This window comes from Gossypium hirsutum, chromosome D11 (genome assembly GCF_007990345.1).
Source record: "Gossypium hirsutum isolate 1008001.06 chromosome D11, Gossypium_hirsutum_v2.1, whole genome shotgun sequence".
Classification (NCBI taxonomy): domain Eukaryota; kingdom Viridiplantae; phylum Streptophyta; class Magnoliopsida; order Malvales; family Malvaceae; genus Gossypium; species Gossypium hirsutum.
Window position 1 is genome coordinate 23,422,507 of NC_053447.1, and position 25,823 is coordinate 23,448,329.

The following is a 25,823-nucleotide window of genomic DNA, read 5'->3' on the forward strand; positions in this document are numbered from 1 at the left end:
GTTATTATTGCTATAAATATCTAAGTGAGTTCTGTCTAGTTGTTGGGTTTTAAGCGGGACCATTGTGACCCCTCCAATTTAACTGGGAATTTTCTTAGTATAATTGTTGGCATAATAATTATCTAAATATTTCTGATAATATTGTTATTAATATTATCGTCGCTTCCGCAACAACTTGTAGGGCTTGCAATCCTTCCTGCAAACATAGTTCGTGACCCCATCCTGCGAGGTGCGCCCTTGAACTCTTCTTGTGAGCTATCTTGGCGAACACGCCTCTTCCGAGTCGAGCCCACCCGAGTCAAGGGTTGGAGACCCGGATCTTTTTAGGACATTTGGGTTGGCAATTATGGATATATAATAAATATGTTTGTCGAATAATATTTTAGAAATAAAAGAATTTAAATTAACAAATTTAATGGATACCATTTGATTTAAAATTGAAATTTCAAAAATATAAAAATTAAAAATGACCAAATTATAAGAACTAAATTTGAAATACTAACAATCAATATATTCTTTGAATGGAGAAATCATTTTTCTACCAATTGAATTGGTGAACATTATTTGATTTATTTATGTTAATCCAATAAAATTAGGGAAATTATTTGGTAAATTATTAATGGAGCTTTTAGATCTCATAAATAGAGATTAGGGGTTTGATAAATATTCTATAAGAGTATATTAAAATATTAAAAAATAAATATTTAAAAAAGAAGAAACACTTCTCAAAATTTCAGAACTACTTATGAAATAAAAAAAATACACCATCAATATATCAAATATTGGCTTATAAAATTATATTAATTATAAATTACAAGGTAGACCTAGAAGATAGATATCCCTAGAAAACATAAAATAAACCACTATTAATAAAACTCATAAAATAGGGTGAACTTAAAATGCTTGTCAACATATAGGTTTGGAATCTTGTAAAGCTAAATTACATATAGATTTGAGGTTACTTAGTTGGGCTATCATGGATAAGTAGAAGAATTTGAACAATTTATCTAGCAAACTTTTTTTATTTTTTGAAGAACACTTGGTTAAAACCTAAACTATAGTTGTTATTTTGTATTTTTATGAGATGACCAGTCAAAACCCAAATAATGCAAAACCATATATATTCAACAAATAAGGAGAATGGGCATAAAAATATTGAACAATCCACAAGGATTTGATCTGTAAAATTATGTTAAACATGTTTCTGCTTAATCCTGGATTATATGGGCAAAAATAGTTGGCAAAAGAAGAAATTAAACCCCACCAACCGGCATAAACACATTACAATATTCATAATAATGTGGTCTAAACACCCTCTTAAAATAAATCTGTCTAACTACATGTATCTTATTTGTCTTAATCACCTAGCTCTTGTAGGTTTTAGAATGGGATTTCAACTTTGATTCAATCATGGTTCATAAATAATAAAGGTAGCCATTGGCACTGCCATGAAAGTTCCTCCCTTTTGTCTACACTTGAAACTTGTTTATTTATGTGGCCCTTAAGGGGTCTGATATCTTGCATGGTCAAAATCTCAGATCATGCCCTATCCAAATAAAATTATTGGTTTTGAATGGATTCATTGTATACCGAAGGATCAATTTTTTTTTAAATGACAATGATGAATGCGACATAAGAACTTTTGTTTTGTGTTATACATTCATGTTTTTGGTTCATGTCCTGTCTAATCCGTACTAGTACCCAAGATTTTATATATAATTGGATAACATTACATTACAAGTATCTTATTATCTATATATGCCAATATATTTTTATAAAAAAATAAAATAAAATTACCAATATATTCATATCTAAAACAAAAATGAAAGTTGTTGTTAATATAGACATTAAGGGTGTATTTAGTATTACTTCTAAGAATCATTGTTGGGATAAAAAAACACTTTTGAGACCAAAACATTTCTAAACAAGTTACTTTTTCAGAGAAAAAATGTTTTTCCCAAGCAAGAAATTGGCTCAAAAGCACTTTTTTGATAACCTGAAAATTTTAGCTTCTTCCTAAAATTATTTTTTTTCCTCAAAAAAATACTTTTGAGAAGTATTAATAAACTAAGTCTTAAGTATGGGCATGTATGTCGCGCCAAATAAGTGTAATTATTTGTATAGGATTCTTTTTCATTAGCTAAAAACATTGTCTAATATGATTACATAAAAATATTTGAAATGGTAATTTCCCATACAATACAAAATTAGTAAAGGTATCTATAATAAAGTTTTGATTTGTATAGATAGGTGATTAAAGTTTTTATGAGACACTCGTTTGATACAGATTCAAATCGTGTGACACTCGTTTGATATTTAATAAATTTTTGAAGGTAACATAAAAATTTTAATAAACATGGAAAAAATAACAATATAATACAATTTTTGAAGGAAACAACATAGTATATTTAAACATTATAAGCAATGATGGTTATTTTTTTAAAGTTACAACAACTAATTAACGTATCAACGGCTCCAATCAAAATAAATCATTACAAATACTGAAATGAATATTTGGCTCAAACTAACTACTCAAGTAAACTAATTAACTAACCCACACATAATTCTTACATGGTAAGACTTAAATCTAAGCGCTCAAAATCCGAGTGCCACCAATACTAATTAATTAATACAAATATTGTATCTCTATCTAAATTTTTGGTGTGTATTATCAAAAAAAAATTGCATACATACAAATTCTCATGTCTATATGAAAAGTATATCCCAATCGAATTAAATAGTTGATATTGAAATGTAGAAAAATAACTTAATTGAATGTGTGATGAGTAGCGGAATTGAAGGGTAAGTGTATACAAAGTAGAAATATCCCAAAATTTACGTGACATTTTCTTTTCGATGGAATGTAATGCTTTGGCCTAATTTATTAGATTAGGAAGAAAAGAAAGTTGAAGAGGAAGAAATTTAACCCCACCAACCGGCAAAAATACATCTCAATTAATTAATTTGTCTAAATTAATCACCCTAAAATAAAACATCTTATCCTAATAATTTTCAAAGAAATTCATGAAAGTGAAAGGCTTTAAAAAATCAATACTAGGAGCACTTATACGTAGGGTTAGTTTTATTAAAACTCCTCAAATTATAGTTCATATTCTAAATTCATCTTTAAATTTCAAGTGTTTTATTTGAGTTATTAATATATCAAAGTATTGTATCAATTCTATCCTTATTAGCCTAAACCCACAAATTTGCACCTAAATTATACCTTTTTTTCCATCTTGATACTTAAACATTTTTTTTGTCAAAAATAGTACCTAAATTATTATTTTTTTCGCAAATTAGTACCTCCGTTAGTCAAACTATTAAGTTTATATTTTAAAAAAACAATTTAACCCATAAATTAGTACCTAGACAATACAATTTTTCTCAAGTTGGTACCTAAACTTTTTTTTTATCTTAACTGATATATTCGTTAAAAAAATTCTAGTTAATAATAGACTGCCACGTCATATAAACTTTAAAAAAATAATTTTTAATAATTTTATTTTATTTTACATTCTCTCTCTCTCTCATACTCGAAATTTGCCCTCCCAAAGTTGAGACATTGGCAATTAATTTGTTTTTTAACTTCACCGACTATTTACTTGACTTGATGTATTTGAAAAAGTTCTTTCATTGATCAAAATAGTATTTTCAAAATTGAATCGTACTAGTTGGACCAAGAACCTGATGGGGTATCAATCTGGAGCTAAGATTGAATCAATTGACTTGCAAATTGATATAAACCGATTGAACCGAGCTAAAAACCGGTTGAATTGATTTTCTTTATATTTAAATATGATTTATTTTTATAATTTTTTAATAATTTATTTTATTGAATCACACGAATTGATCAAATTGAGAATTGTTGGCTTTGACTGATTCGACCATCGATCCTATTCTAAAAACCTTGATTAAAACCATGAAGCCCAAAATACTCACACTTGTAGAAGAAATATAAGACGAGAGGAAGAAGAAAGAAAAAATATAAAAAATATAAAGTGAAAAGAAATATATATATAAAGAAAATAATTTTTTTCCTTTTTTTTACCACGTGATAATTTTTAATTGGTTATCTCTTTTTTTTAAATTGACTTAACAATTAAACTAACGAATATACAACTTGAGAAAAAAAATTAGGTACCATTTATGAAAAAAAATAGGTATTTAAATGAGAAAAAAAAAACAATTTAGATACCATTTGTAGGTCAAGATTTTTTAAGATAAACTTAACGGTTGGACTAATGGAAGTATCAACTGAGGAAAAAAAATATAATTTAGAGATCACTTAAACAAAAAAAATTAAATATCACTTATAACAAAAATAAAAATAAGTATCAAAATATATAAATATATATAATTTAAACACTTAAATTATTTTCCATGAATGTTAAGTTTTGGCCTAATTTATATTAGATTAGGAACAAAATAAAGTTGAAGAAGAAAGTTCAACCCACCAACTGGCAAGTTTAACCCACCAACCGGCATAAGCACACCTCAATTAATTAATCTTATTTAAAAAATCAATGTTAGTGGGTGATTGGTTTTTATCGCATGATAGAGATTTGTTCTGTTTTTAAAGCTTAATTGGAGGAATTCTTGATTGTAACACCCCTAACCCGTATCCGTCGCCGAATTAGGGTTACGAGGCATTACCGAACAAACACAACTATTTTTAAAACCAAACTGATCACAAACATGAAAATTTAATCATTTTCGCATAGCTGTTTATAATTTACAATCAAAATCTAACCAACATCGTACTCAAACCTATACATGCCATAAGATCAAGTTCAAATATTTAACAAAATACCAAAAGAAGTCGATAGTGTGATAGACTATGCTGATGATCACTGAGCTCGTAACGCGTCTCTAAAATCTATAAAAACAAATGGACAAAAACAATCAAAGTAAGCTTTTATAGCTTAGTAAGTCTATAGCATATCTAAAAATACATATAAAAGAATCACATAATTCTTTAAGTAAATTTATTGAAATCACAAATATCAAATATAATTACTAACCAAACATTGCTATATTGAGTCATTTTGTTTAAATCTAAAAGAATGTATATTTAACTAATATACGTAAACGGACAAAGGTATATACATTATATGCAAATAATCAAGTTACTAACATAATCATTAACTGCATATACTGATTTCTAAAGTACTTATTGTTCGCACTTCATCGGATCCATTTATATATAATTATTCAATTACATATACCAAAAGCATAACTTTTATACTTATCAACTATAAGTGCCGAATGCACATATTCACTTATACCCACCTATGCCGAATGCATACATATACACATTTAAATATCCAACAATTTCATGACAACTGATATATATATACATACTCACTAATCACAAAGATTCGAACGATTATATACTCATCAAACATCTTGAAACAATGTTCATATATTTATCCATTTCATTTAATTAAAATCATATATATATTTATACCCAATGCTTAGAATCACTTAATTTAAACAGATTCACTGGCACTTCACCTTATAGACTTATAGTCTAATTCCGTTCACCGGCACTTAGCCTGCTAGGCCTATAGCCTGATTCAGTTCACCGGCACTTAGCCTGCTGGACATATAATCCGATTCAATTCACCGGCACTTAGCCTGCTGGACGTATAGTCCGATTCAATTCACCGGCACTTAGCCTGCTAGACGTATAGTCTGAACAATTTCACTGGCAATAAATCCGATTGATACTGAGCTTTAATAAAAAATCTCAATTCACAGAAGTTGTATCTCTTATTTGTATATAAAATCCACATACAATTCAGCTCAATATTCATAACTTATGTCTGTAAAACACATGGATAGATATAAATCCCAATCATCAAATCTAGCTTAAATAATTCAATGATTCAATCGAAACACATTTATGTATACATAACCTCATACTATAGATTCCACTTCTAATACCATAAAATTTAACTTATAATATACTAGGTACCTTAAACATTTGAATTCCCTATATACCTATATAGTTTCATATACCATTTCAATACAAGATCTTATACATGTACATATATGCATATTCGAATCTAACAACCATATATTACTCTATACTTATTTTCGAAACAAGAACATATACCTAAATACTCATACATATTCGAATTTAACATATATATATGTATATATATAATTGAATATAATTTCATACTTATACTCAATATAATTATTATTCATAAGTACACATACTTATTCACTTCAACTTATACAAATGTTCAAATATATCTCATACCTTTGAAATTTCATACCTAAATTCATTACAACAAATTTTACATATATATATATACATGTATATTCGAATATAATTTATACATATATGTTCATAACTAAATTTATTACATGGACATTCATATGCATATTTGTATATTCATAGCCATTCGACTCTAACATATATATGTATACATAATTTCATACTTTCAAATTCCAAATTTCTTTCTTTTATACTTTTAAATTTAACTCAACACACCTACCATTGATATACATACTCATATGTTGATTTAATAAAATTAAATAGCTAATAGACTTACCTCGGATTTCAGCGGACACGATTGACTATTCGATTACTTTCGTTTTTCCCCGATCCAAATTCGTTTTCTTCGTTTCTTGATCTAAACATAATCAAATTTAACCTTTTTATTCATCAAAACATTCAATTAAGTCCAAAAATACATAAATGGAAAAATTACCATTTTAGCCCTAATATTTTACACTTTTTGCAATTTAGTCCTTTTTGCACAAAACACAAAATACACAAAATTTGCCTACACTACGCTAGGGCCGAATGTTCCTTGTCTTCATACAAGTCCACACATTTCATTTATTTCACATTTTAGCCTTTCAAAAATATTATTTTGAAATTTAACCCTAATTACTCAATTTCACCAAAAATTCCAATACAAAACATATTAATCTAAAACATATATTTCATTATTCACTATCAAACATCACAAAACACAATTATTCATCAATGGCATAGACCAAAATATTCATCAAAATAAAAAATTCAAGCATGGGTCAGATAGTATTCGAAGTAGAGCTGCTCATGGGCCGGGCCAAGCCGGGTTCGGCCCGGGTCCTAGGCCTGGGCCCGGCCCGACCCGAAATATGGGCCTAGAATTTTGCCCAAGCCCGACCCGGGAAAAAATTCATAAGCCCGGGCCCGGCCCGTTTTTAAATAAATACCAAAATTTTATTTTAAAAATTAAAAAAATTTATTTTAAAAATATTTTAAAATTAAAAAAATTAAAAAAGTATTTTAAAAATATTTTAAAATTAAAAAAATTTTAAAAAAAAAGTATTTTAAAAGTATTTTAAAATTAAAAAAATAAAAAAAAATTTATTATATTCGGGCCGGGCCGGGCTGGGCCCGGGCCAAAAAAGTGGTGCCCGAGGCTCGGCCCGTTTTTTAATCGGGCCTCATTTTTTTTCCCAAGCCCATATTTCGGGTGGGCCGTCGGGCTGGTCCGGGCCGGGCCGCCCGGCCCATGAGCACCTCTAATTCGAAGCAACGATATCAAAAACGTAAAAATTATCAAAAACCGAATCAAGCTTAGACAAGACCGAACCCTAGGAACTCTTTTTCTTTTCTTTTTCTTTTAAGTTTCGGCAATGGTGATGAAAAAGATGAACAAGTGATGTTTTGTTTTATTTTTATTATCATTATTAACATAATTACCAAACTATCCTTAATGAAATAATATAAAAGCTAAAAAATGATAGTCCACTACCGTCCATACTATCATTTAGTGGCCTAATTTTATTTTAAGGCCTCCACATTAAAAGAACATAGCAATATAGCACTTTAACAAATAGCAAGTCACTTTTATAATTTACGTGATTAAGTCCATTTATAAAATTAAATAACCAATCGGTAAAATTAATTTACGAAAATTTCACACATGCATTCTAACATGCTTTAAACACATAAAATATAATTAAAATATTTTTAGGACTCGGATTTGTGGTCCCAAAACCACTATTCCGATTAGAGTCAAACCGGGTTGTTACATTGATGGTGTGTCATTGACAGAAGGAATACTTCATGACAGAATTTTGATACAGACCGATAATATGGATGTTATTGGGACCATTAAGGAATCCTTTTTGAAGGAGTCAAATTCTGCTTTAATAAGATGCATTAATCAACTCTTACGGAAGGAGACAAACTAGTCCATAGATTATGTTCCTAGAGAAGACAACATGGAAGTTGATCAAATTATTAAGTTGGCTTTTGATAGAGAGGAAGTTGGCTATTTTACAAAAATAATACAAAAAAATAAAAAAATACCAAAATATTATATCTTTTTTTATTTACCAAAATGGTACAAAAAAAAACAGTTAAAAAAAAACCTGAAAGAAGGGCCTGCCACAGGCGGTACCTTTGGTGCCTGTGGCAGAGGCGGCACCAATTGTTCGTATTTCGACCCTTTGTTCGTATTTTTTTCGGATTTTATTATTTTAAAAAATATAATATTTTCTAATTTTATTATTTTACATTATTTTAGTACATTATATTTGAAATGTATTCATTTAGTATGTTTTTTAAATAAATTTAAAAAAAACCCTTATTTCGGCCCTTTGTTCGTATTTTTTCCTGGATTTTATTACATTCAATAAAAATATATTATTTTCGTATTTTATTATTTTACATTGTTTTAGTACATTATGTTTGAAATGTATTAACTAATTTTGTTTTTTAAATAAATTTAGTAAAAAACCCTTATTTTGACCCTTTGTTCGTATTTTTTCCTTAGATTTTATTACTTTTAAAAAATATACTATTTTTTAATTTGATTATTTTACATTATTTTAGTACATTACAATTGAAATGTATTCATTCAGTGTGTTTTTTAAATAAATTTTAAAAAAACCCCTTATTTCGGCCATTTGTTCATATTTTTTCCCCGGATTTTATTACTTGCAATAAAAAACACACTAAATGAATACATTTCAAACATAATGTACTAAAATAATGTAAAATAATAAAATTAGAAAATAGCATCTTTTTTAAAAGTAATAAAATCTGGAAAAAAAATACGAACAAAGGGCCGAAATACGAAAAATTGGTGCCGCCTCTGCCACAGGCACCAAAGATGCCGCCTGGGGCAGGCCCTTCTTTCAGGTTTTTTTTAAACTGTTTTTTTTTGTATCATTTTGGTAAATAAAAAAAGTTAAACTATTTTGATTTTTTTTTTGTATTATTTTTGTAAAATACCCGAGGAAGGCTTACAAATGCAGTTTCTCCTCTAGTTTCTTTTTAGTTCTTTTATTTATTTTTGTAACACTTCTTTTATTCATAAAATAAAAAATCAATGCTAGGAGCACTTATAAATAGGGTTAATTTCATTAAAAGTCCTCAAATTATAGTTCGTATTCTAAATTGATTTTTAATTTCAAATGTTTTACTTGAGTTCTTAAAATATCAATATTGTATCAATCATACCATTATTAGCCTAACCACTAGTTTAGACATTAAATGTTGGTTTGGATTTGAAGTGAAGCAGATTTTAAACTACCCGAATCAAATTGTAAATACGTTTGTACCTACCATATAGGCAACTTAATTTGATGTGTTAAAAAACCAAATAGTGTAAACCATTTTCTTAATATATTAGATCCAAGCTATTGACACATGTTTTTATAATTTAACCCACGTACTTTAATTATGCTCCATGCTAAATTTGAGCGGACATTTAATATTTAAATTAACGGTTATATTATTTAAAAATGTGATTAATAAAAAGTTAGATATTTTGGAAACTCTTATTAAATTTGAATACCAATGTAAAGTTTTGGTGCAATTTTATTTTTGTATTTTGTTTTATGTTATAGATTCATATGTTGTTGGATTTCCTCATATTCTAACAAATCAATTAAACAATAATATAAACTTTGGAATGAAGAAACAAATATTATAAATTAGAAGTATTCATGGTTGTCACATTTATTTTCCAGACAAAGCAAATCAAATATTTTTGCATCATCATGCATTTATTAAATAAAAGGGTTCATGAATAATGCATGAAAACTTCCATTTTTTATTCATGATGTCAAAAATGGGATTTCATGATTAGAAATAAAAGAAGAAAAGGAAGAAACAGACCTTTCCTAAGATAAGCTCAGATTTGGTCTGGATTATGTAGACCAATAGAATGAGATATGAAGTTATGAAATAAATCCAAATATATTCCAAGAGAAAGGACATCTTCTTGGAAACCCCTTTCCTACTCTTCCTTCCATAACCATGTAGACCAGTCAATTTTTTTATAATAAAAAATTAAGTCTGCTCAGCTGATAATGGGTAATTTTAGGATTCGAATTTGATCTTATAAATATCTAGGAAAGAAATTTACTTTCACTTTTTTCAATCATTGGTTGAAATTTAGAGATTAATTTTCAGTGTATGTACTTTTTAAATATACGACTATTTAATAGTTTTGGGTGAACTGATGTAATTTGGTGGAAGATGTTCTTCGGATTTCGGAAGTATCCTCCATAAAAGAGGCAAACACATTCAATCTAAACACGTGCAACATTCTAATAAATTCCATACATGTTGACTTTTGATTACTTACTATTCCTTAGTTAGAAAGTTTTAATATTGACGAGTCAGGGTAATTGCACCTATCAAAGCAACTAAAAAAATATTGAAATAAATTTAAAAGGCTGTTAAATGAATTTTAATTTGTTAACTATTACTTACCAAACCTTGTTTTATAATTTAATTTGATTCTGTAGTCCAAATAATCGAGTATAGTAGTAATTAGCAAACAAGAATACTTGTACAACCCAACAAACTAAGGCCATTCCCAATGATCCACATATTAAAATCTTGCCTATAATGGATAAGCAGAAGAATTTGAACAATTTGTCCAGCTTTGGAACACTTGGTTAGAACTTAAACTATAGTTTTTATTTTGTATTTTTTACGAGATGACCAGTCAAAAGCAAACAAGGAGAATGGGCATAAAAATATTGAACACTCCACTAGGATTTGATCTGTAAAATTATGCTAAACATGTTTTTGCTTAATCCTGGACTATATGGGTAAAAATAGTTGGCAAAAGAAGAAATGAAACCCCACCAACACATTACATTCATAATAATGTAGTCTTAAAACCCCTTAAAACAGATCTGTCTAATTATATTTTTCTTAATCACCTAGATATTGTAGGTTCTTGAATGGGATTTCAACTTTGATTCAATCATGGGCTCATAAATAATAAAGGTAGCCATGAAAGTTCCCAACTTGAAACTTATTTATGTGGCCCTTAAGGGGTCTGATAGCTTGCATGGTCAAAATCTCAGATCATGCCCTATCCAAATAAAATGATTGGTTTTGAATGGATTCATTGTATACCGAATGACAATGATCCATGCATTTATAACAAGTTTTGTTTTGTGTTGTGTTATACATTCATGTTTTTCGGTTCATATCCGTACTAGTACTGGAGATTATATATAAAGTTGGATAGCTTTTTAACTAGAAGGTCTTATTATCCATAATTCTCTATTTTTCATATCTAAAACCAAATGGCGGTATTCGTTGTAGATATAGACATGGTGCCAATAAGTGTTGTTATTTCTATCTTTTCTCTTACCTATAAACATTGAGTAGAGAAAAATATTTGAATACTATAATTTAAACATTACTTGTTGAATACAAATATTATGAGGATTTTTGACGCATAATAACTTGTGTTGTATCATCCGGTGACCACGACGGTGATTGGATGAAAGGGATGGTAAGAGATATCCCAAGGGCTTCTAGTGTCCATGCCGAATTATGGGCCTAAATCTCTTGGAATTAGTTGTCATGAGATCAAACTTGATGCCACTGCTGTTATTAAAGCTAACCTTGATAATCAAATGCTCACGATATTGATTCGAGGCTTCTTATGAAACATATGTTTAGAGAAGGAAATCAATGTGTTAGGCAGCAACTCTATGGAACCTCGGACTGCCCAAGTATTGGATTTTGGTTTTGTTGTTAACTGCTATGAACCCTATTTGTATTAAAGATTTGCTACAATGAAACGTGGTATATATACGTTTTTTTCTCATTGAATGTTGGAATTATACGAAATACATTCAAATAAATATCTAAAACAACGGAGATCTACTTGGAATCCCTTTCCTACTCTTCCTCCTATAAGAATGTGGAGTTTGATTAATTCAAATCCTCTCACCATTCATCTGCAATATAATTTTTAGATTAAAATACCGTTAAATTAAACCTATTCGATATAAAATTTATTCATCATGTTTGTTGTATATGAAATTAATGAACTGTTTTTAAACTATGATTATGAGAAAAACTGTGGGTGTTTGTGGAGAGGAACTTACATGAAGAGTTTGGTGAGAGGGATGATGTTCCTTGGATTCCAAGCATCCTTCATCCGTACAATCTAAACAAGACGATGTATATTTAGAGGCATGGGTCTCACATAAACTAAACAACTTGGCTTCCAAAGATGGCAATACCCCGCTACTTTCAACCTTATTCTGTTCCTCCATTCTTAATTTCTTTATTTCACAATTCACATATGAAACTCCTCCTAATATATACGTATTTGTATTACTCACATATATGAGAATAAGGAAATCATAGTTCTAAGAGAAGTAGGACACAAGTTTTCCATATTGTATTAGGAATTCCTACTATTTCCCTTTTTTGTTGGATGACGATTTAACTACATTAATAACAAAACAAATTCGAGGGTGACTTTATGTACTTTTTGTTATTGCATAACATCTGAAAAACAAAAGAGTGAAGTTCATTAATACATCTCTTATATTTTTAGTCAAATAAATATAAGTTAGACAATGCTAAACTTTTGTACCCTTACCCTCAAGCATTCCCTTCAAAATTGAACTAAACTATAACATGAAAATTGAGAATTTCAGTTCATAGGTGAGGCAATGGAGGTTGATTTTGACTTTGGAACATGGATTTGCTTTTTAAGTCTGTTCATTGATGGGACAATTGTCGAGATAATAATGGAGGGGTGATTTGAGGGCTTTGGAATGTTTGGCTGAAATTGGTGGATTTTTAAGGGGTAATTAAGAAATGGCCCTAGTTGGTCATTTTGGTACAACCGCAAGGGACCCTTTGCAGTTGTAGCTGCAGTTTTTCTTTCACCACCTGCAAGAATTTGCTGAATGTTATATTTTTAATAAACTGTATGAACTAGATAAATGAATCATTGAATCGTAAATTGGCAACAAACTTTATTCAAAAAATATTGAAATTCAATTTTATCGTTCAAGATTTTGATGTTTGTATATGATACTGTCAATGTACACTTCTTAATTTGAACATCTAAGGAACTGTCAGGATCTGCCTGCTGAACTTTTTTGTGTATGAAGAAAGGGTTGGAACTAGGAAGTTGCGAGTCGCTACAAAGACGGAAGGAGCCAAAGGTTGAAGAGAGTTGAAGCAAAGGATAGAAACCACGACATGAAAGCCATAGCTGCAGACAACTGATATCTACTGCATATCTTTGACGGGCAATATGTTGAGCTGACATTGACCAAGAGACTTGTCACACTAGCAGTTGAGCAAGCCGCGGCTAGTGAGAGAAATGACAAGGCCTGCAATCAGATAAAACACATGTTTTTACATCAAATTATGATAAGGGATAACACCATGGTGATGATATGCATAATAAGCCTTGTAACATACCCAGTCTCCAACAATGACAACCAGCAGTACCCTTGGTTGTCGTGGTAAGCCTTTAACGAACACGGAATATGCATCAACCAGTGCTAATGACACACTCCATGGAGTCACTAAACCCATGACTGTCACCAAGTAGCTGCGAAAAAATGTAAAGGAAAATTGGAGATTGATTTATCACCCAACAATTGGTGACCAACAATGAAAACACAAACATTCTCTTCTATATCATTATATCTAATGAGCAATTGAACATTATAGTTTGTACCTGCAATTGATCGAACAACACCACAGACAAGGCAAGTTTAGACAATAGAAGACCTTATCCTATGGCAATTTTTTATCATTCAATAGCTTCTGTTACTAGTGCAAGGGCTTTGAAATTGCAAGAACAGATACGGTAAAACGGCCATGCCAGTCATAGCAAATTGGTACTTATGGTCTTATGTTTTTGAAGTACAGAATAAAGTGGTTATATTCATTGTCTTAAGATTGATCCAGATGGTTTGTGCTGATCTATAGAAGTTAGATAGCAGATACAGACAATGCCTCATTATCTAGTTTCATCTTTCCAGAAACATGCAAAACACGAGGACCCAAGTCAAGGAATAAAGTTTAAATGCAAAAGCCATACAAGACCACTATCTACTTTTACAATTCACCTTGTTAACTATCTTGATTCCCTTGACATCAAGCTTAATCATCCTTGATATTAGCACTTGATGAGCTATTTGGTTCCGGCCATTTTGTTAATTGCTTAAATTAAAGCCTTTTTCTTGTACAAATGCTCCCAACATTGTGCATTTTATACACAAAAAAAGACACATTTTTTGCATTTCCATTCACCTAGTGAAAACTTAACAGAGGAAAAGTCCGGAATCCAGCCTTGGATAACAAATATCATCAGCAAATAAATTATATTCTATGGTCTAGTTCAACAACTAGCCAAGTAACAGGTCATGTACATTGAGAATGGTTTTGATAACTCTAATTGTTGAAAGTCCAAATTCAGTCATCCATACAAAAAGCAATTGATCTTTGCATATCCCTGAATCAAAATAGACTCTCAGATAACTTTACCCTTTCAATCATTAAATGGCACAACTTTACCCTTTCAATCATTAAATGGCACCTTTCCCTGCAGTCATCCATAAGCAAGAAGCAAGATTTCCTGAAAATGGCTTTTTTTTAAACCTTAAATTCTTTTGTTTTCATAAAAAAAAAAAATTCACCTAATTCATTTTCTGCCCAAGCCCAAAAGCCCTTCCCTTCAAATAATTTCCATGAAGATACCAGTGGAACCAGAAGTACTTTTGCTCTCTCCAACATGGTAAAGCCGCTATTTTACATGGCAAAAAGACACACAAAGCTTGCCTAACCTCAATCCAAATCCTTAAAGACCAATCACTAAAATGATCACGATTGTGATAGTTTTTCCCTGGAGGTTCCCAAAGTAACACCAGAACCAGCTATTAAAAGTTGACAACGAATTGAATTCCGAGCAAATATCAGAAACAAAGAGGCATGGGTATTGAAGATTAAAAGCCAAAGAGAGGAAGAAAGATAAAATATGACCAAATAAATGGAAGAATCTTAAAACGTTGACAGTTACCTGAAAGAAGTATAGCTATAGAATTCAACATCCAAACACATAAAGAGAAGTGAAGCAGCGGAGAAAACAGTTTGTCCCAAACGAAGAGCCAAGCTGGCGCTTGTTCCCAACGCCCCTGGCACTGCTTCCATCGTCCCTCATGTCATCTTATCTCTCTGTTTCTTCATCTTCAGTGTATTCCCCTAAAACCCAATAAAAAAGCAGAGGCCAAACACTAGGAGAAGGGATTGAAACAATAGAATTAGAGTAAAAAAGAAAAAGAGAGAAACAGTGGAGTCCTAGGAATAGGATGAAGAAATGGAAAGAGAGGAAAAAGAGGAGATGGGTAGGGTGAATGATGAAGGATGAAGGAGGAGGAGGAGGCCAAGTTGTTGTAATGGCGCTTTTGGGTCAATGTCAATTCTCTCTCTCATTCTTAATTTTACAAATGGACTGTCCCTCTTTTCTCCATTTTTGATTCTTGTAAGTGGATTCCCGGGGGTTGTCCACTCTTTTGACGATGTAAATAATAATGTGTCATTCCTTCACGTATATACTACCAAGACACTGTTGAGTTGAAGCTACTATATTTTATTTCTGAAATGCAAATGAAATTCAAATTGGTGAAATATTTAGAAATTAAACATTGAATAATTGGAACCATACAAAGTTGATTGCCGGGCCAAGACAATTGGAACCCCACAAAATGGTATTTAAGAGAGAACAAATTCCATTTCTAAAGACGTGGTTCATCTATCCTACAGTTTGGAACACCCATGATTCAATCATTTCCAACCCAATGTTTATAATATTACTTGTCTATCTGCTTCTGCTTTTTCAACACTTCCCTCTAAATTATACGACTTTCTCTATTTCTTATCTGTATTTATCAAAACACTACAGCATCAGTTGACTTGTCATTTTAGGCACCAAATGCAAGGAAACTATAAGTTTATTCACACAAAACACTATTTTGATGAATTCAAAATTGTCTACACTTAGATCATCTTTCTTTTTCCAGATTATTATTATTATTTATAAAATTATCATTTAATAAATAAATTTCATATTTGAAAATGAAAAAAATATATATTCATTTATTTATAAATATTTTTATAATTTTCTACATATTTTTACCAAAAATTAAACTTTTAAATATTTTGTTTTATGTTTTTCTAATTTCTAAATTTTATTTTTTAAAGAATCAAGGCTAAATTCACAAAATGTATAAAATTGAGGGTTAATTTATTATTATGTAAAAAAAAAAACCACCACTAATGAGTTAACAAAGGGATGACCAAAATATTAAATTTTAAACTTAAAATAACTAAAATAAAAATACACTAACAATTTTGTAGTTTACCTATAAACATTTTCTGAAATTGAAAAGATAACCTTTTCTAGTTTCAGCCTTTTATCAGACTTGTTGAAGATGCTAAGAGGAGTAGTTTTATTTGGTATTATTATGTGGGTGGTACACTCATTGATTTATTTAGTTATTTCTTTGGCAAGTGAAGAGTTTGGGAGAGTAAATTGGACAACATTTAGGGTGTCATTATTCATTTGAGTGCCAGCATACTAGACTTAAATCAATAGTTGTATAGAAAATACTGTTTAATGAATTCATTCTCTAATCTAGACTCTTAAAAAGTAGAATTGTTTAATCTAAATTCGCCTCTTAAGTAAGGATACCCAGAAGAAAAAGGTCAAGTGAATCGTTAGGGTGTATATAATTAACTATAGTTACTAATAAAACAAATAATTTTATATCTCAAGTTCACGAGACAGAAAGAATTGTAGTGAAAAAATTTCACTAACAATTTGGATGGAATGAAATAATTATTTCAACTCTATCCAAACATCTATATATAATGTACAAATAAATACACAAGTGTCTTTTTGAAAAGTCTTTAAAAATTTATCAAATAAACAAGATTATTCGGATTTAAAATCAATAAATAAACATATGTTTTTGACTTAAGGCACCAACTGGGACATCATTAACATCTTTTCTTTCTCCTTTCATGATTGCAAAAATATATGCATATCACATATATAAATATATATTATATAACTATGTATCAATCATAACTATGCATGTAAAATATCATGTATATAATAAACTAACTTTTGATTTTCATAAAACATTAATGCATTAGACATTATACTTTTAAATCAAATTCAAGCAACATGAATAAAATGATAAATTTGACATACATGTCCTTGCGATAAAGGTTTCTTCTAAATCAATTTTTGATAAGATTATTGACCTTGATGCATTTACATTTGTCAATAGCCATCCTTTTAGTATCATGCTTGTAGTGTCGTGTAAATAAATACGCCTTCATTAATATCTGATAAGTTTTCCAAAAAAAAAAATCTTAAAATTGTTGGCGTGTGGAGATAAAATAATCTTATTAGAAATTAACCGAAGGCTTCAAGGCTTGTAACCATGCCACTATTTTTAAGGATGAAGGATAATAAAAAGAAACTTCTGAAGTTGTTCTTTATAGAACAATCTAAGAATATTAGAAGATGAAGGAGAATAAAAGAAACTTGTGTTTTTCAACTTTTGATGTGATTTTGGTGTTACATACAAATGAAATTTCACTCCTATTTATATGACATAACTTTTGATATTTAAGTGACATACATTATCACTATAAATAGTGACAACTCTTGATCAATAATCAAGTGATACAACTCTTGATTACTTATAACTTTGGCATAATGACTTCTTTAACCTTTCAACTTTACAAAAAAAAATCATTTTAGCCATCCATTTTTTTTGTTCGTTTTAGCATTTGAACTTGTATTTTTGTCACATCACCTCAAAATGGATGGAAAATTTAATGTTTGTTAACTCTATTGATGCGGCATACATGTAGATAGCCATGTAAATGACATGTCAACATTTAATTAATTTTTTAAAATTTAAAATTATTAAAAATATAATTTTAATTTTAAAAAATAGTTTTATATTTTTAAAATTTTAAAAATTAATTAAATGATGACATGTCATCCACGTGGCAATTCACATATAACATTAGCAAAATTTTTAAAAAAAATTGACTTTTCCATTCATTTTGGGGTGATTTAATAAAAAATACAACTTTAAGGGCTAAAAAGGCAAAAAAATAAATGAAGAGCTAAAATAGCTTCTTTTTTTTGTAAAGTTAAAGGGTCAAATAAGTCATTATGCCTATAACTTTTCATTTACAACTATTAAAACCCTATATTAGAAATGTTACTACAAATATTTCTCCTACATGTGAAAGACCTACAAAATTAATGATATCTTAAGTTAAGAAGCTGAAACTAGAGTTAATGAAATTTCAACCCCTAAAAACTCTAGTCTTTTAATTTCCTATAGGTAAAGTGTAGTAAAATCCTGAAGTTACTCTAGGATTTCATATCTTTTATCTACTCCAAAAACCATACTTGTGTCTTTTAATCAATGACAAAACAAACCCAACAATTTTATCCAATCATTAGGATGGGTTTATACATGTTTAATTATGTTGTAATTTCCTATAAATTATTATACAACAATAAAAGTTATTTTCAAGCGTTCGATAGCATCAAGGTAATTGTTCACCTTAATCCGATCGCGTTTGATTGTTTGCTGATGTAATGGCTTGCTTTGGTGGCTATTGCTCATTCCTATGGCTTTGAATCCTCCTTTTCGTGTTTAGTAATGGAGGCCTGGTTGAAGTGTAGGTTTTTCCTGAGCAGTTCAACTCGGACTTTAGATTGATCGGCTTTGGGGTGAACTGTGACTCTCGTTCAAGTGTACTAAGATTGTTGAAAGCTTTGGCTCATTTGGAGCTATTGCTCTTGTTGCATGTAAACCTATTGGAAAAACATTTGTTAAGGACCCTTCAGCTGTATCAAGCCCTTTCTCAAGAATCGTAAGAGATTTCATAGCAGCCACACTTGGTTTTGATTTTGCCCAGGCCCTGTTTTCACGATCCACATTGGGGAGAGTTGTACAAGTATTTCATCTTCTAAATGTTTATTAACTACTGGATTATTATCTACTTCTTTAGGGATTTTGAAGAAGATCGTGATGTTGAAGTACTTGAAGCCATGGTTTTACCACCACTTGCACGGAAGAACCAAGGCCGTTTATTGATCATTTACATTCAAACTCCTTAATGAGAGTGAGATTATTTAGTTTCCAGGATTCCCAGTGCTTTGATCAAAAGTAACGGGTTTGTAGTAGAAGCTTAGAAAATTATTATAAGAAGCCAACATAGTAACATACAAAGAAGATAAGGGTTTCTCAGTGGATTACTGCAAAGTTTAGCAACACTTGTTTAAAAATTACAAAACCTCAGCCGAGAATAAACAAATTCATACAAGACTTGTTTATGAATCAAGCTGAGCATACCAGACACCAGTGATCTTGACATCCTTTGGAGTCTTGGCACCCAAGTCAGTGTCAGATGGCTGAAGGCTCTCGAACACACCGATAACTTCACCGGTCTCCGGCTTGCTCTTTGTGACGCTCAAGGTGATTTTCCCTGATGAAGATGCAGCACTCTTGTTGTTCTCCTTGGCTAGCTCTTCCTCATCCCCTCTTCCTCCAGCAGGCAAGGCCACTGCATTATCGTACCCGGTTGAGCCACCCCTCCCCTTTGGGTCCAAGAAAGATGAGCCACGGTAGGATGGTACAAGGAAGTCTCCTCCAAAGCTATCAGGTTTGCCTGATGCAACCAATTGCTTGATGGTGAACAGGAAAGGCACACGCTCACCACCAGGAAGCTGAACTGTGACGGCAGCATAATCAATCCCATCTTTCTCCTCGAATTTGACGGTGCCATCGGTGGATACCTCGAAAGGGCCCTCGATTTCGTCAAGGGTGTAGGTTAAACGGGTCATGAGCTTGGTGTTTTGGAACTCAGGAGGGGCATTCTTGTTAACACCCTCAGCCTTGACAGTGAAGGAAGTGGGCTCCAAGCAGAACTTCTTGGCGTAGTATTTGCCAGGCTTGAAGGCAAAAGAGTCGACACCACCATCGATGGTTGGGCACTGGTTAGCAGTTCCTGTTCCTTTGACTTCCATGTATGTCTTGCTTTGGATTTCATCGTAGGTTAGCCGCTTTGGAACTCCTTCAGCGCTTGCTCCCTTCAAAACAAACCAGTCATTGTAACATATTTGTTCAGATCACGGATCATATATGATCCTTATGTATGCAATCAACGATACTTGGTTCAAATAAAAAATCCAAATGATAAAGTTACAACACCATGCAAGCTCATTAAGAATCCTACCTAAGCTACATAAAAATAAATACAGAAATTTGAAGCAAGTGAGAGGCGAGAAGTAAATACCGAGACAACAAGAGCAGATGTAGCAAGAGCGAAACCAGCGAGCTTGGTAGCATCAACACACGTCTGAGCCAAGTCCTTGAGGTCAGTTTGCAAAGAGCAGGTGAGCCTAGCACCAACAGGCTCCAAACCGAAGGCCTTAGAAACGCTCTGGGAGGACCTGAGCAGCACATTGGTCCTTGATGGTGCAGCAACCTTGATTGGTTGCATCAGGGTAGCTGCAGCTTGAAGTGAGACCGACATTGTTACGAACTATTGGAAAACAAAGAAGAGAGAGTTGTTTTAGTGAGAGCGTAGGGGAAATTTAGGGGCCAATTATGTTGGTGGCAATGGTGAGAGTAAAGATAAGGGGATAGGATATGGGAAGTTCCCATTGGTGGATGAAGGTAATGTGTTTGGTTTCAGGGTATGACACGTGGAGATTTTGTGAAATGGGATAAAAATGGGTGTTAGTCAGAGTGGATGATGTGAGGGACTACAGATTTTCTTAAAGTTAGTTCTGCCATACAAATTCCGGTGGTTGCCCTTCCTCCACTGGGGCCATCATGCTCAGAGAGTACTTTGAGTTGGAAATCATTTGGTTAACATATGCTGTTACTCCCTATATTTTGATACAATTTGAGATTTAGTCTTTGTACTTAAAAAATTTTAAAAATTAAATCTTACTTTTTTTTCTTAAAAATTTCAGTGCAATCATCAAAATCACAAGTACTTTCTGTCAAAATATTTTAATTTTTCGTAAGTATTTTTTTGTCAAATTTTGTTAACTTGAAATTCTAATTAGGTTTTTCTCATATGATTGATAGAAAATAAATATATTAAGTCGACAAATTTTGATAGAAACTACCAACAAAGATAATAATTGAACTAGGATTTTTAAATTGAAAAATTAGAATGATTGATTTTTTTTACATTTTAAGTATAGGGACAAAATTTTAAATCCTACACAAGTACAGGGACCAAATAAATTTCATCAGCTTCTGTCGTGTTTGGGTTCCGACTAGGATGTAAAAAGTGTCCAAAGTAGCAAGCCCAACCCAAACTAGAAGAGAAGTAAAATCATAAAATAATGATAATGGCCCATCCAGGTCTCGAACCTGTGAAATTCGCGTTATTAGCACGACGCTCTAACCAGCTGAGCTAATAGGCCTTGATGGCAAATGAGATTTTATTATATAAATCAAGAGGCTACAGGATTTCGTATAACAGTTCAATAATTCATACACGTGGAAAGACAGATTCGTCATTGACGATTATCAACGAGAATTGACATTGTTTGTGGGAAAACCAGTCTAAAATAACCAACCCCTTTCTTTATTCCTCTGCTTAATTTATTCATATATTAGCCCTATCATTTCTCTTAAGGCAGCACCCTCTGACATCTGGCATGCATCCACAGCATTTATGAAGATTGCTGGTTACCTGCAAAACAAAACTTTAAAGTTGTTTCATATTCATATTCAACCAAAAACATCAAGCTTGGCTTTTTTGTCCCTAGCTCGCTTATCATGATCATCATCTTTCCTTTCGCTTTTTCGAAACAACAGGTTTAAATGTCAACAAATAAAAATACCCATTTTCCCAATATGTTGTAGTTGGGTATTGAAGTAAAGATTAGACGACCTCAAAGAGCAACTAAAACTATGACAAGTAACCTCATACACCAAAAAGTCAAAGAAAAACTATAACCTGAAACTGGGGTTGCAGGTTGCTGATTATTGTTGTTGTTTGTCGCATTAGTTGTGGATGGGATGACAACGCCAGGCCATGATCGGCACATGCAGTGTTTTCCCACATCTATGCTGGCATAGAGGGTGGATAGATGTTTCCCACAACCACCCCAAGTGTACTTTCCACATTGCCTGCAATCCACCCTGTAACACATTCTTTAGGAATTTCTTCGCTGGCAAGATTTTTAAATCTTGTACTGATATTTGATGTTGCTTCACATCTCTTTATCCTTCTCCTTTTTCAGTCTTTATAATGAAACCTTTGCTTTGATGTAATCGAACACATTGTTGCATAATTAGCTAAATAGTAAAATAGAAACTTTGCCTGCTTATCTTCTTGTTTGTATCGCTTTGCCTAGTTATATTCCTGTCGTCCTATTCACTCGCAACTATCCTTTCCGCCCCTGTTTTCATAATAATAATAATAATAATAATTGTTGATAGATATGTCAATGCATTAAAAAAGGTTGGCACTGTTTAAGATTCACCAATAGCAACATAAAAGGATAAATGCATGTGGCAATACAAAAATTCCAATCAGGCTTTTAAAAGTAGGGAAATGATTATATCTAACCATTGATGTACCGCAATTACATATTAGATACACTACTAGATGAGAGCTTTGCACGAAAATGGTAAGAGTTTTTCAGAAGCATATTACAGCAGAATATATCAATTATGAATACAGGCAACCAAAACTGTAGTTTGCTACTACAGATGGTAAGATTCAACGGCAGACCCCGATAACTACTAGTTAGGCATTATCAAAATCTAGGACCCAAAATCAGGAGGCACTGATGCCGCCTCCCTCAGATTATGGGTCAATTGTAGGTTTCTTTATTGAGCTCGATTCTACGGCACCTGCACTCATCAAAACACGCTTCACTCCTCTTCCTACGATGCCAAGACGAGTGACCGCCATGGCCCCATTTGTATGAGCAGTGGAAACAGTTGGAGAGTCAAAATGATCTACGTTGCTGTTAGCAGGAGACATATGTGAAGAGTTCACTGCAGCAGGAGATGCATTATTCTCACCGCCCCTTGACTTGCCAGATGCCATTCCCTGGATTTCTGCAATAATTGACTTTGGGTCGGAGATCAGCTGCTCTAGATCTTCAAGCTACAAATATGAAAATAGACAGAATAATAAAGTATGTTTTACATCATTATTATTTAGTTCAAATAGATCATCAAAATTGCACTTGCCTTCTTTTCCAGGTCTTCAGCAAGTCCAACAAGATTGTCAATTTCTGATTCTTTATCTTTGACAGATAGAACAGTCGGAGAGCCCTTAGACAGTTGTTCACCGTCACCCAATTCAGAGGCAGCTGAAGATGATGCTAATCCAGTGGAAATCATTATCTCATTCGTGAGCAGTTGCACCCGAGACTTGCAAACTGAGATGGCCTTCTGACCGTATGGAATTGCTTCTTTGGGGTTTGAGCCAATCTCCAAACACGTACAAATCCGAAAATTCCTAAATTATAGAGTTAAGCAGCAAATATAAAAACTAAATGACATTGAAGGGTTGACTTAAGGAGATCCACATTTCTTCAACTGACCAAGATACCGCATTATTTAATTGAACCTGGGACAATCGAAGAAACAAAGATATTTCAACCTTAACAAGGATACTGTTCAGCTATTTGCCGGTGATCTGGTTCAACCAGCTGTTGCAAAATGGATAGAGCTTTCTGGTAATTGCCAAGTGAAGATTCAATGTCCTCTAAAGAAGCATAACAGGAAAAAACATGGATGCTTCAATAAAAACTGGTAAAGAGGGTTCCTCCCCCCCACCTCAACAAAGCATACACAAGCTACAACGAGCAGTCAAGTACTGACCCCTTTCCAAGTCAACTTCAGCCAATGCAGATAAAATATCCACTTTCTCCATGGTGTCACCCAACTGCTGTTTTTCAGCAATTGCCCTCGCAGTATCTAGCATTTTCCATGCCAAATCCAAATCCAATTCCGATTCATCCATGTCCTCATTTGCTTCAGCTTCAATCACATCATCAGTGTCGCTATCGTCACTATCCTGTCTTTTTCACCTGAAACACAGAACGAAATCCAACTGAATGTGTAAAAGAACAGTTAACAATTTAGTTTATGAACTATAACATTGATCGTGGAGCAGCTGTTATGCACAATTCACAACAATGTGAACGAAAATGAAAGAGATTCAACTACACTGCTCAATTCAACTAGAGGTAAATAATCCCCTCAGAATACATACTGCCATCCTGTTCCGAATTGCTTCATACAGAAGCAACTGAAGATTCCCGAGTTACAGCACTTTTGGTCGGCCCCTCTTTGTTCGAGTCTTGCAGAATCTCACCATCCTTTTCCGGAACAGAAACCAGAGGACCAGTCTCCTCTTGAGCCTTGCACAGCAATGCGCGTCCATACAGATAGCACACGTTGAGACATGCGACTGCAAGTTCACCGTGATGCAAACCCCTAGTATGAAAAAACCTTAAATGGTTAAATGTAACTTCAACTACAAATGGCAATTCACTAAACCTCTGTTTGATGGGTTTTTTCCCCTAATTGCACTTTGAAACTATCTTAATTACTTCACATAACATAAATTATAATAATGCAAGTTAATGAAAAAAGTTAAAATTTTTATTTTTCTTAAAAGAAAGGGAAAAAAAAGGGGGTAAAACCAAACCCTGAATCATAGATTTAGTTTATTTCCTCATAAATTAAATAAAAAATGGAAAAGAGATCAGATGAAGCAGAAAGCACAAGGTTTAAACCTGATTTCAAGGGCACGGCAAAAAAAATGGGCAGCTTGGGTGAAATCGTTTTCTTTAAAAGCCTTGGATCCTTTCTCCGTCAACTCATCTGCCAACTCCAGCGCCTTCGCTCGGCCAATATCCGGAGCAATTCCACAGCTTTCAGTGTTGTTCTCATTATTGCATGTAGACTCGGTACCTCCACGAACCGCAGATTCGATAATGGCTTCTTTTGAACCTTGCACTTCTAGGGTTTCCACCTTTTTCGGTTCTGGGGTTGGCTCCGTCATCGTCACCGGACACCGCCGTAACTTCTTCTTCAGTGTTGAACACTCAAAAATCGAGTAGAATTTTTAAGAGAGAAAAGAGCAGAGAAAGGTAGAGAAAAAGAAGATAGGGAGAAAATCTGTTTTCTCTATTCATAAAAAATTCTTCACTGATTCCCCACACTTTTAACATAAAAGGAAGGAAAAATAACAAGAATTGACAGTGGCAAAAACGGTTAACAAAACACATCGTTTCACTTAACATGCAACGCCCCGTTTTAATCAATTATTCATTCAATCCAAAACTCAACGTTTCACTCACTTTTCCAGTACACATCAATACCACCCTCTCAGGACCAGATCCTTGTCCTCAAGGATGAAAATGAGGAAACTTAGCTTGTAACTCAGACAAAGACCCCCATGTCGCATCTTCAGGGAAAGAATC

General features: G+C 32.3%; 2 protein-coding genes and 2 non-coding genes across 4 annotated transcripts; all 4 read right to left on the bottom strand.

Moving 5' to 3' along the window:
- Positions 1-13,256: 13,256 nt before the first annotated feature.
- On the bottom strand, positions 13,257-15,933 carry LOC107913116 (CASP-like protein ARALYDRAFT_485429). The gene is made up of 3 exons (XM_016841577.2): positions 15,330-15,933; positions 13,724-13,856; positions 13,257-13,632 (listed from the first exon to the last, which is right to left on the bottom strand). The coding sequence occupies exons 1-3, from the start codon at positions 15,458-15,460 to the stop codon at positions 13,438-13,440; spliced, it is 459 nt and encodes a 152-aa protein (XP_016697066.1). The 5' UTR covers positions 15,461-15,933; the 3' UTR covers positions 13,257-13,437.
- A 3,639-nt stretch (positions 15,934-19,572) lies between these two features.
- On the bottom strand, positions 19,573-21,224 carry LOC107913117 (oxygen-evolving enhancer protein 1, chloroplastic). The gene is made up of 2 exons (XM_016841578.2): positions 20,645-21,224; positions 19,573-20,438 (listed from the first exon to the last, which is right to left on the bottom strand). Exons 1-2 carry the CDS (start codon positions 20,882-20,884, stop codon positions 19,680-19,682), a joined length of 999 nt encoding a protein of 332 aa, XP_016697067.1. The 5' UTR covers positions 20,885-21,224; the 3' UTR covers positions 19,573-19,679.
- A 493-nt stretch (positions 21,225-21,717) lies between these two features.
- On the bottom strand, positions 21,718-21,791 carry TRNAI-AAU (transfer RNA isoleucine (anticodon AAU)). The gene has a single exon. It is a non-coding gene; the product is annotated as a tRNA-Ile (tRNA).
- Positions 21,792-22,923: 1,132 nt separating this feature from the next.
- LOC107913120 (nuclear autoantigenic sperm protein) lies at positions 22,924-25,568 on the bottom strand. Its single transcript, XR_005921272.1, has 6 exons — positions 25,134-25,568; positions 24,577-24,831; positions 24,214-24,422; positions 24,007-24,097; positions 23,578-23,848; positions 22,924-23,491 (listed from the first exon to the last, which is right to left on the bottom strand). It is a non-coding gene; the product is annotated as a nuclear autoantigenic sperm protein (transcript).
- Between the last annotated feature and the right edge of the window lie 255 nt (positions 25,569-25,823).

Excerpts from the sequence above, each read along its gene's own strand:
- LOC107913117 (XM_016841578.2), bottom strand. The coding sequence starts at position 20,884 with ATGTCGGTCTCACTTCAAGCTGCAGCTACCCTGATGCAACCAATCAAG. Across the intron at positions 20,439-20,644 it reads CATCTGCTCTTGTTGTCTCG|GGAGCAAGCGCTGAAGGAGT; the intron begins GTATTTACTTCT and ends TTTGTTTTGAAG.
- LOC107913116 (XM_016841577.2), bottom strand. The coding sequence starts at position 15,460 with ATGGAAGCAGTGCCAGGGGCGTTGGGAACAAGCGCCAGCTTGGCTCTT. Across the intron at positions 13,857-15,329 it reads TATAGCTATACTTCTTTCAG|CTACTTGGTGACAGTCATGG; the intron begins GTAACTGTCAAC and ends ATTTTTTCGCAG. Across the intron at positions 13,633-13,723 it reads TTGTCATTGTTGGAGACTGG|GCCTTGTCATTTCTCTCACT; the intron begins GTATGTTACAAG and ends ATCTGATTGCAG.